A 12,119-nucleotide genomic window follows, 5' to 3' on the forward strand; every position below is an offset into this window, starting at 1 on the left:
ATCTGTTCACTACCTACGTCTTTCCATTGCAGTTGTGCATTCAGGGCTTCATTAAGAAGCTACTATGTGCGCACGCCACAGTCACACACCTCTAGTCTTAATCTCCCCGCGCCAACGTCCCTTTTCCATTCAGCAGAGTCAGTGAGCTTTGAGGAAACAGCTGAAAACTATGGGCATTCTTATCTCCACCCCAAAAATCTAGCTTTCAGAGACACGCTCATGGGTGTCTTGAGACCCCTTTGTAGACCCCCACCCCGACAAGGGCTCTGGCTCCCACCAAAGGGCCTTTTATTCTTTCCAGCTTCCTTTCACGGTTTCAGCCTTTCAGGTTGCTTTCCCAAGATTTCTCTCAACCTGTGTTATCTTTCTTGGGGTGAAAAAGTCACATTTTCATAGCGGTGCAGGGCGACAACAGCTCCCAGTTTTATCCGTGTTGCCCACTGGCACCCAGGAGAGTGGCAGTCGAGAGGACACGAGGAGACGGGAGCACGTCCTGAGGAGCTTGCCCCACCCTGGGTGTCTCCTGCCGCACAGGTCTGCACAGGGCGACGTGGCGACAGGGTGTGAGTGCCACCGCGGCCCCCGAGGGGGCCTCACTGCCCCCCAAGATTTCGCTGTCCTGCTTTGTCTTCAGCCCCGCTCACCAGGCAAATGGATATTCGGCGTTATCTTTCTCACATTTATTTGTTTGCCCAAAAACCTTTTATGGTTTTTTTTGTGTCCTGACACATACATATAAACTCCTCTTTCTAACTTTCAAATAAGCTACGAGACATTCTGTTGGCACTATGGTATTAAAAAAATAATAGTAACTAACAAAATTAAGCTGTGGTATCCTATAGGGCACTGAAACTTACTTAATCCCTTTGAGCCTCAGTTTGCCTGTAATAAGTGGGGATTAATAATACCTATTTCATGCATTTGTTGTGAGAATGAAAGAGTTTGTACATGTTACATACTTAGCACTTTGCCTCGCACAAACTTCATATTCAATAAATAGTAATATTGTTGCTATAATGGAAAACAAAGGTAATGATAAATTTCTGGATGCACTTCTTTTGTCTCTGTGATTTGGGCTCAGTACTCAAAATGTGTGTCTCGTTTTTCTTATCTAAAAAATAAGCATAGGTCCTAAATTATAAGGCCGTCGTAAGGATTACATGATTCAAATGAAAGAAAGATGCTCAATAGATGCTGAGTCCTTCATGTGTTTTTTGCCTCTCCCCACCCTTGCTTCTCATCCAATTGTGTACCACAAGAGAGAATTCCAAAATGCCATCTGATCTGACAGCCTTGTCATGGAGCTTTGCCCCTGCTATCGACAGCCTTCTTTCATGGCAACACCTCTCTTACAATCCGATTCTCCTCATCCCTAAGAAACCCAAGACAAGTCATGCTTTCTCCACGAAGCCATCGCTGACGGCTTCACTCACCACTGGCTTCCCTCTCGTGGAGCAAGTACCACATTTCTTCAAGTGCTTGTCACACAATTTAGCTATTAATTACATTCTGTCTTGTTCACTACAGAGAGGCCGTGTATCTCATGGCTGCCCAGTCTCAGTCGCGGCCATCGATCGCATGTTGGTTCATTTGAGGATGAGAAAATCTTCCATGAGATAAAAGGCAATTAAGTTCCTCTCCCCTCCCCTGCTTTTGTTCCAGCTTTTCTGCCTGAACAAGGAAAGGCCCACATGACTGTGCAAGACTACATGAGGTAGGTGGCAGCGTCGGCGCTACTTCCCTCCGGGACTGTATGGCCACATCTCTCATTAATGAAGTCGTAGTGAGGGGGTTTCTTAATAATGACATAGATCTCGGGATCTTGTCACTGGTTTAGCTACAGTACCTAGAACATCTTCACTGGCCTTGAGAGAAATAGAGCTTAAAATGTCATAAAGGCATGAGCAAATTAAATCAATAAATGTTGATTTTGGGGGGAGGGAAGACATTTAATTAAAATGTGCATAAATGGCATTCTACTATAATTCAGCTGTTCATAAGACCTTTATGTTCATATTTTCATACTGCCAATATTATCAACCACCATGCTATCTGCTGGACAATAATATGTATAATTTCCAATACGAGGTGGAAAGCAGTGAGAGTCTCTTAATTTGAGGACAGACGAGGTCTCAGAGAGGTCCCAAACGACAGCATCCATGGCACTGGAGAACTTAGTAGGACAAATTGGATCCCCACCCCAGACACTTTGAATTTAAAAATCTAGGGATAGAGTTCAGAAATAGGTGATTTCATAAGACCTTCAGGTAGTTTTGGGCTCCCTGTAGTTTAAGGGCCCCTGAACTAGACCATGAGCCTTTCGAGGCCAGGAGCTCTGCTTCCTGTGCTTCAGCCACTCTTGCATTTTCAGGATAATTCCAATTATTTGAAAATCAAATAGTCAACACTATACCCCCCAGCTCCTAGCAGTTCACACCAAAAATGCTACTTCGCCCTAGTTTTACCCTCTTAGAGGATTAGTGGTTTTTGCTGGTCACACAATCATAGAGCTGTAAGGGATGACAGTCAACTGAGAGTCAAGGTTAGTGACTCACTCATGTTCCTGTGGCTTGATTAGAACCAGGACAGCACCTGGCTTCTCCTGCATTCAAGGCGAGCACAGTTTTGGGGAGCTTTGCTGAACATGACAAAATAAGGTGTGACCCTCAAACCGCAAGAGAAACAGAAATGATAATAGACTATTACCAACTGGGGGGAAGCAACAAATGGGCAGTCATCTCCTACCAGTCTTCAAGGCTCCCAGCAAGCTCAACTGTCTATTAAAACAGGGAGTTTATAATTCAGAGACATGCGCTTTCTTGGCCTTAATGCAGAGAAGCAACTGAACAAAGAGGCAGGGCCCAGCTCTTCAAATTCCGCTGCCCAAGCAGAATACCTTGGTCTCCTTGGGAAAACTGTTATCTACCTCGTAATCTTTGATAAATTTTAATGTTGTGCCACTGGCTGTTATATTTGATGAAGCTAGATGCAGCTCTGGTATATCTGAGCTATCTGCAGGCCATCTGTAGTATAACAAGGTTCCATTCTGTTTGGAAATACTTTCAAGCACCTTGCAGTGCAGACCCCTTTGGGTAGGGTGATGCTGGGTTTTGAGGTAGTAAAGGAGTTTGTTTCTGCTGCGTGTGGTTCACAGGAGCCGGGAGACAGCGCTCCAAGATTGCAGTTCTTCATGGTGAGAATGAACGAGGGTCACTTCTGTGGCTGCTCCGTGTACCTCCTTCATCACATAATTTTACCCACTTCCCGAAAGTCCGTGCCTAGCAAAGATCGTTCTTGCAAGGTTCCCCAATGATTTGCCATCTGTCTAAAGTGAGACATTCTGTCACCTTCCTAATGAGCACTAGCGGGCACCTAACACTTAAATTCTCACACCTGCTGTAGCACATCACTCATGAAGAGAGGAGCAGCTCTGCCACTGTGTGCCCTCCCTTCTTCAGAGCTGTGGCCATTGCGGGGTTATTAGAAATGACGAGGAAATGCAGGTTTGCTCTGGAAGGGAAATAAGTACTCACAACGACCTCCCGGGGGCTGGCTAAGTGGACACGCCTCATTGTTGGTATCCGCCCTCCCCCTCCCCCACTGCAGATCTCTGCACCAGTTTCCAGAAACTCCCACCCTAACCAGAGGGACCAGTTTCAACTCCTGCCATTCTGCGACAAGTATACCACAAAGGTATGTGTTTTCCAGGCACTGTGGATCCAGGAAAATCCTCCTGTGCAGCAGTGGGTTTCATGAAACTGTAAGAAGGCACTTGAGAAATTTGTGAATGGATGGGTGAGAGAATGAACCAGGATTTCTAAACTCCAACTTGCAAGAAGAGTATAAAAGGGTCAGTTAAAATGGCTGAATATCTGTCAATGAGGAAGTGGTCATCTATAAGCATGTGCCCCCATTATATAGAACTCTATACAGTGACAAAAGGAACAGATAGTGATATATATACTAATTTATGACCTCCAAGTCATATGTTTAGGAGAAAAAAGCAAGATGCCAAAAGCTCTGTCAAGTATGTTACTATTTATAAAGCAAACATGCAAACTGTGAAGCATGTATGTAACTACCTGGAAAACTATCTGTAAAAATATACATACATATAAATTTAGCAGGAACGGGGGTTAGAGTTGATGGGGGATAATGGCCAAGGGGAGAGAGATCCCTATGTGTAATATAATTTTTTAAGGTGAGTACATTTTATATGGAGGTGACTAGGAAAAAGTGGCTTTTGATTAAGTGAACTATTAATGGACAAAAATATTCACATTTTCTTATAAAATTAAATACAAATAAAAAATAGTTAATGGCCCTAAAAATATGTTTACTGACAAATCAACCAACAATTATATTCTTGGTTGTGAGACTGTAAGCCTTTGGAAGGCAGGACTATGTGTTTTTTCCTTTTTGTGCCTTGGGCGCCTAGCAGACAGCCTAGATCCTGATAGACGTTCGATAAATATTTGTCTAAGTGAGTAAAGTAAAAATTTGTAGAAGGAGATTAAAAAGACGACATATTAAATCTTTGATACACAATTTATTCAATAGATTTCTTGCAAGAACTTTTTTCCTCTTGAACCTACTTTTTGTTAGGGAGTCAAGCGATTGCCACGCCCAGCTCTCAGGTTCTTTTCAATGATAAGACATCCAAGCCGAGCTTTGAAAGCCCACAGTAAGGTTCATGGCTGATCTGTTCTTCCTTGATCTAATCAGGAGGCAAAGCACCAGATGCCTGTGGCTCGTTAGAAAGTGTTGAAGGGATGTTGGGTGGTGTCTGGTAAGTGGGCCTGCCTAGTGAAACTATAGGTGGTATTGTTGAATGTGTGAATGGCTAAATGAATAAATTGTAATTAATCTAATTTAAGCAATGGAGTCATGAAAGTAAAATTATCCAAACTACCAGGGTATCTCAAATAAGCCCCTTAGTGTTGCATGTCAAGTAAAGACCAGCAAACTTCAACAAAAGAAGGCAGCAAACCTAGAAAAACCTCATGAAAAGTTCTGATTCCCATAGAGCCCATGAGCTTTACATGTTCAACAGCACAGCCACTGAGAGGCAGTAATTAGGAAGTGAGTTTGTATCCATAATTTCCTGATAACTGAAGGTTATCATTTTAAGTGCCAAAGCTGAATAAAAACAATTTGATGAAAGCACTTCTGTTTCTTGTTCAAGTCCAAAAATACACAGAACATATTTTAACCCAACCTACGGACTTAGACTTAATTGTTTTTAAACATCCCTCCTTGTAATCTGTCTGCCTGTCCTCAACAAGTTTGTGCAGCTGAGGACGCCCCAGCCTGGTGCTCTTTAGAAAGAGTCTTCTTTGAGTCTACACTTTCGTTGTTTTTTCCCTTTTTGTGTTGCCATCAACTACCATTTCACTGTGGTTTTCAGTGCAGTGCCCCTAGCTTCTGCGCCACAATCTCCCTGCCGTGTCTAACTGAACATTAGCCTATTGTGCAATGGTAAGCCACATAACCGAAGTCATGGGTATTGCATGTAAAGTATGGCAAGCAGTCCCTGAGTAGGGATGATGGGCTGTCCTTCAAGGAAGTGTATCTGAGCCCTAGAAAATGCACCATCTGTCTACTCAGATTTCTCTTTCACTCAATTTCTGGAAGATTGGGGTGTTGAGGTGACTAGGAAAACATGGCTGTTGGTAAGTGAAGTGTTACTGGATAAAGATATTCCTATTTTTTATTGTAGCATTCCAGAATGGCTGGAATTCTGGGAAAATGATCCAGTGGAGATTCTCTTGGATCTGGGGTTTGGTGCTGATGAGCCAGACATCTGCACACAGATTCCAGCCAGATTCCTGGGCTGTAGCTCAGCGGCCAGAGGAATCAACATCCATGTTTTCCTTGAAGCTCAAAAGCAGCGAATGGACATTGAGAACCCTGACTTGTATGGTAAGCGAGGACCTCTTGGCTCCCGAATTTTAGCAATGGCCATTGTTACCGAGCTGGGGCTTGCTGCCCGAGAGAAGACAATACTATGGCACTGGCTTTAAAAAAAGACATAGCTTTCTTGAGACATCAACCAGCAAGTGGACTAGAGGCAGAGCTCAAATCTGTCTTTGGATCCAGGGTTCGAAGAAAGATTTAAGGGGTTGAGGAGAACATGCTGGTATGCCAAAGCACTGGTAGGGGCAAGTTTCAATGCGGGGGGGCTTTGGGACTTGGCCATTTACAGTAAGCTATGGTGAGGGGCTTCAGCACCCAGCCTTCCTGGACAAAGGACCCTTCACTTCTGAGAGGATTCTGGCGTTCAGGTTCCAGTTATACCCCAGTCCTTTGGTTCCATGGGGTGGAGAGACTTTGGTTCCAGGTGTTGTTGAAAGTCACAATTTTCTCTTCTGCATGTGCTTTGGCCAAATTCCGTTTTGTTCTGTTGTCCCTGAAAAACAACCCGGTATCTCATTGGAGACAGAATAAGACCAGTTTAAGCTAGCTCTGTAGTTACACCGTGAGCGGTGAAATGAGCCACAGTATGGGGTGCGACGGTCTGGGAGGTATGTGCAGTGGTGATCAGCCCCTCTCTTGTGGCTTGGAACAGTTCATACCTTGACCACTCTACATGTCCACTGCAGGCCGGTGCATGTGTTGGGGGAAGGGAGGTCTGTTCCATGTTGTCCTTATTCATGGACTTGGCCCTACCACCTGGAACATCACCGGTTGCAATGACAGAGAAAAGGCAGAAATGGAGAACTATACTTGATTCTCACATCCTTCTGCTCAGAATATACACATATCGGGTCTGCTCAGATTTTGTTGTCCAAAATAAGTCACATAGCCATACTTAACTGAATCGGTGAGAAGGAGCAATCCTACCATATGCTCAGAAGGAAGAAGATTGGCAATCCTGCTTAACAGCAGTAATATATGCCACTTACCCAGAAGGCAAAAGACCAAGATCTGACAAGGCTTATCATGAGTCACTAGGTGAAACCTTGATTTCCGCATCTAGGAGGCTTAGAACACCTCTTAGTCCACCATGAGCTATAAGTGATGGCTATTAGTATTCCAGATTTCTGTGATCATTGTCAGGCCTGCTGTATTTCTCCAATGGTGGTCAATGGAATACTCTTTTCTAGAATATTCCTTAGGATGTTCCAGGGGTATGTGTCCTGTGTTTCAATAATTTTGGGGAGAGATGCCCTGTAGTTAAATGGGTTTATTTACTGTGGGATTTGTTTAACATGCTGTAGTGCACTCTCAGGCTCACAGGGCGTACGGGGCAGCGGTTCCCAAACCATGTAAAGCCGGAACCCCTCTTGGAGGAACGATGAAGAAAGTCTCCTCCATGGGATGGGTTTTGCAGAAATCTGGACTGAAGAAAGTGCCAAAATTCTGTTTCTGAAATAAGTTCTTTTAAATAAATAAATTCACTGAAAGGAATGTGAGATAAAGTGTTTTTCTCAAATAAGTCTATTAGATTTTTCATTTTAGTTTCTGTTTCCCCTGTTTTCATGTATGAGAACTGGGTCTTAAAAATCTCAGCAATGAGATTTTCAAAAGAGTGTGTAAGCCTGAAGATGTTGCAATGTAATGTTTTGGTTGTGTGTGTGTGTGTGTGTGCGCGCGTGCGCATGTGCTTACCTTTTAGAAGAAATTAATATCATTCATTGCTGTCTTCCTGTCCAAGTCACAAGGAGAAGTTCTGCCCGCTCTTTAATCGATTATTTATTTGGGGAGAATAATAACACCAATATCTGATCTGTAAAGTCAACATTTTACAGATAAAATTGACACATGCATCATAGAGGAACCAGGAGTTGGTCTCTGATCCTATGATGGCCGGCCCACTCTTATTTCTACCACTGGATACTTTGCTAACAAAGTGGTAGAAATAGTTACCCTATTTTCCTGGTTGGAGAACAGGGTACCTAATTACATTCAACATTTACCTGTACACTTTGGATTCAAGAAAGCTAAGAAGGTCAAATGTAAAACAAGGAATAATAAAATTAGTTGTTTTTTCTAAAGAAGGAATGGAAAAGTATGTCTCATTCAAAAATCAATACAAAAAGTTCACACTTGGGATGAGAATCAATCAGTTGATTATTCTACCTGCCCAAAGGCAAAACAAACAAAACCCACTCATCCAATGTCATGCTACTGAGCTCTCTGAATTGACTTAACAATTAAATTAATAGGTTTTTGTCTTAGTCTAAGTATAAAAACCTGCTATAGGATAGATGTTCAGACAATCATAAAAGTGGAATTAGGCTTCAGTTGTACTCTTGGGCTGACAAAAGAGGTTTAGTTTCAACTAACGCTTAATGTAGGGGTGAAATGTAGTTAGAATGCTTCTGAAAACATCCAGAACCCAAAATTTCTTCTAGGCCTTGAGGGAATATTGTAGTCCTCTATGAAGAGCTCCTCATAGCTTTTGGAGTAGAAAGATGAACAGTCAGTATCTTCCTCTTGCAGGTGAAGGAAACAGGCATAAAGGTGTGGTCAGGTAAGGTTGAAGGTTGTCCGTCACAGCAGATAACTGTGCTCCACATGCCCCCGGTTTTACGGAGGGGAGGTAAAATTCTTCACAACAGTAGCACAGCTGTGATGGTGGGAACAGCAAAATAGCATCCCTACCTGCCAACGTGGCCTTCACTGTTGCTGAGCTGTGCAACCCCACATGCAAGCACAGGGTGGAGAGAAGGCTGCATCATAAAAACAAAATGTTCTGTTTCCTTTTCCATAGGTTTTTTAGTATCTAGTGATACCAAAATACCAAAACTATTTCTCATCATTTTTTCCAAAGGAGTAATATGTCCTGCGATCAGCCCTTGTTGCACTAGATCTCTCCTGCACACTAGATCAACACTTGCATACTGCCTAACTGATTGAGGTCAGATCATCCAAAAAGACTTACAAGTTCAGGAGCTGGTTTGTTTAGAAAAGCAAATGGGTTTTCACATTAATGACTATCTTTTCTTGAAAGATTGAGGACAACATACAGGGTCCAGCAGAAGTAACATGGGCTTGAGTGTGGTTGGTAGGGTAATAATATGGGTGTAATAATTTATAGGTTTAATTTGAACATTTCACTTAAGATGTCCTATTGTGTGCTTGAGTGTAATATTGTTATGTTACTGTCTTACATGCTTATGATTTTGTAATAAAAAAGGAGCCTTATTTGTGCCAGACCCTGTATTTCCTTCCAAAGTCTTGCTCATTTATCATTTTAACAACTGATATTTATATATAGCATGATGCTTTTAACAACACATGTGAGAGATAGTTAAGACAGGTATGGTTACCCCCATTCCTGAGATGAAGAAACTGACCATTCATTGTGTGCCTGGCACAGGGCTAAGCAGCAAACATCTATTCCTTCACTTTCTCTGCGGTCACACTTGCAGTGATCAATGGACCTGGAATTTGGATCCGGGCCTTCTGACCCTGTCTGCCATGATTTCTTTACACACTCAGGTGACAATAGGTGGAGAGGATGGAGGCAAGGATAAGGATATCTTCTGCCAACAACAGTCGAAGAAACTCAAGTTCACCTTGTATGAAAGAGCTGGGTTCATTTTACTGTCATAGTGTAATTTACAAGATTAAACTCAAGATATATCTTTGCCTGTCAATTTTATGGGTTAACACAACAATTAACTATTGGCATATATGACTCTATCTAGTTATGCATGTACAGCTACATATAAAATGTATTCACTCTCCCTATAACACAGGGATGTCTCATTATATAGGGGAGTCCCCTCCATAATAATTAGTAGCATGTATGGGGAAAAATAGAGTTTCAGGAGCTCAAAATCCTTCCCATCTTGAAAAATCACATGTGTTAATCAGCCTCTTCAGTATTGACTACCTTTATGCAGTTTCATTAAAAAGATCCCATCTAAAAGTTGTGTTTTGTATATTGTTCAGGTCGTTTTCAACAGCTGGAAATCCTGGATCATGTGGCCAATGCCTTCTCATCTTTGTTGAATGAGGTTAACACCCTGCAAAGCAAAGCTAAAGAAGAGGATGGAGAGGAAAGTGTGCATAGAACCTCAGTGGGTGGAGCCAACGAACATCAAAGAAGAACGAGTGAACTTCTCAGGAGAGCCTCAAGGCGGAACATTAGGGGAGACTGTAGTTCCAAAGTGTCAGAGTCATTGAAGAACAGGGAAGAATTTTCCCTCCCCTCCACAAAACCGGGGGCACGTGAAGCACAGTTATCCGCTGTGATGGACAACCTTCAACAGGTTTATTTGTCTTCTTCAGCTGAGCACTTGTCTCTACAAGATTGTGATGACTTGATACCTTGTCACCCTCCCCAACCTCTTCTGAAAAAGCAGTGGCCTTCCTCACCTGTGCTAAACAAGCAGGCTCCCCCTTCCTGCATGCCTAAGGGGCCAGTCAAGGACAGAGCACCAAAAGAACACTGGATCCAGACTAACAAGCTCAAGAGCCTAGCTGATGTAAGCGGAGCACCGGACTCCTTTGAAATGGAAGAGGTCAGTGTGGTACCTCTGTGCTCAACCTGTAGGGGAAGGAATCAAGGCATCCTTTACCCTCATTTAACCCCTTCTTCATCTGTCAACCCCTCGGCATAAGATCTTATTGTTCTAAACTGCTGTTTCAACTAGGACATTTAAGGTCATTCTAGTTGCCTCAGTTGAAACTAAATGAGTGTGAAACCAGCTTTTGCTAGTACTGTTTTATTATGCATCTCAGGGTGCGTTTCTCTTTTCTAACTTTCCATGTTTCACCTTCCTTGAGGGTCAGTTCAACCACTCCCCTCTCAGTGCGAATCCTCCTCTGTGTTCTCACAGCCTAGGCAGGGAGAGCTTGCTGTGGGAGAGGATGTGTGCGCGTTGTCAGTGACACCACCCCCACTGGCTCCTTGAGGACCAGGTTTTGTCATCAAGGGGACTTGTCTTGGAAATACTTCCCCATGATGACTAATGTAGGGCATTGGGCAAAGAAGTAGGGTGGGTTTGGTTTTTATTTTTATGGGACCATTGTCTTGTTTGTTCGCTTTGGGAGTTGCTGATGTTCACATAGCTTGATGCCCATGTCACATGGCTCTGTTTTTCTGCCCACACCTTCATCCATTCATGCTCATGTTCACCCTCCTTTAGGTACATCCCCACCTGCACTTCTCAGTTTTTTTTTAAAAATATATGTACACATTTTACTCCTTTCTCTATTCTTTGCTATAATTACAAAGAAAGTGCAGAAGAGCAAGGTCCCCCTCTTTTCATGTTAAATTATCCAGAAGTGGGGCAGGGTACTCATATGTGAATCCCATCAAAGTTATTTTCCTCTAAGTCAGTCTAGTTTGAAGCAGAGATTTAGTAAGGATAAAAGGGGAAGCGAGTGGCCTAGATGTAATTTTCGAAGGGAGTCTTTCTCTACTCCCTTCGGTGTCGGTCTGGCCACCTCTCCTTTGAGCCCTCTACTGGGAGGCTCTCTGATAGGTTCAGGGGCAGACACTGCCGTACGGGGAACCACAGTGCAGTGGCAGGGATGGGCACGGGGCCAAGAATGGAGTAGAGAGGGGGACAGGGCTGCTGATGAACTTTTTTGTCACTACAGAGGTGTGTTTGGGATATCTGGGGAGCATGGGAAGGGGGTCCTTAACCAGCCTGGAAGCTGAGTGGATCAAGGAGTTTATAGGAAGGAAGACTTGACCGTGAATTGTTTGGTATCTCTGGGACACACTGAAGAAGAGTTGTCTTGGGCCACACACTAAATACACTAAATACATTGCGACACATAATCACAAAAAAATCTCATAATGTTTTAAGTAAATTTACAATTTTGCGTTGGGCTGCATTCATCGCCACCCTGGGCTGCATGTGGCCCCTGGGCCGTGGGTTGGACACCCCTGCAAAGAAGAATGTTATTTAGGTGAATATGCCTATCAGTAGCCCTGCACATCCCACAAAGGTAGAAAAATTGCTCCAAAATACGTAGCTGTTAATATCCTAATGCCTATGCATATATGCTTATGTATACACATGTTTATAGCAAAAATTTTATTTTAAGAACCTTAAAACATTAATCTGAATTTAAAACAGTAGCCTAAAAATGAACAAAAATTATAAATGGAGGAAAAAACAGACTTTTGGTCAAGTGCCCTGATTTGAAGATAA

General features: G+C 43.0%; 1 protein-coding gene across 1 annotated transcript in view; it reads left to right on the forward strand.

The window, feature by feature from the left end:
* The window catches only part of ITPRID1 (ITPR interacting domain containing 1), a 66,597-nt gene that overhangs the window by 10,450 nt on the left and 44,028 nt on the right, over positions 1 to 12,119 (forward strand). Inside the window, exons 4-7 of the mRNA XM_054571263.1 lie at positions 1,663 to 1,714; positions 3,607 to 3,693; positions 5,720 to 5,922; positions 9,904 to 10,475. Coding sequence (XP_054427238.1) covers positions 1,663 to 1,714; positions 3,607 to 3,693; positions 5,720 to 5,922; positions 9,904 to 10,475 — 914 coding nt within the window. The remainder of the gene's footprint in view (positions 1 to 1,662; positions 1,715 to 3,606; positions 3,694 to 5,719; positions 5,923 to 9,903; positions 10,476 to 12,119) is intronic.

This window comes from Pteronotus mesoamericanus, unplaced genomic scaffold (genome assembly GCF_021234165.1).
Source record: "Pteronotus mesoamericanus isolate MK-2021 breed Mesoamerican mustached bat unplaced genomic scaffold, CSHL_Meso_final contig_220, whole genome shotgun sequence".
NCBI lineage: Eukaryota > Metazoa > Chordata > Mammalia > Chiroptera > Mormoopidae > Pteronotus > Pteronotus mesoamericanus.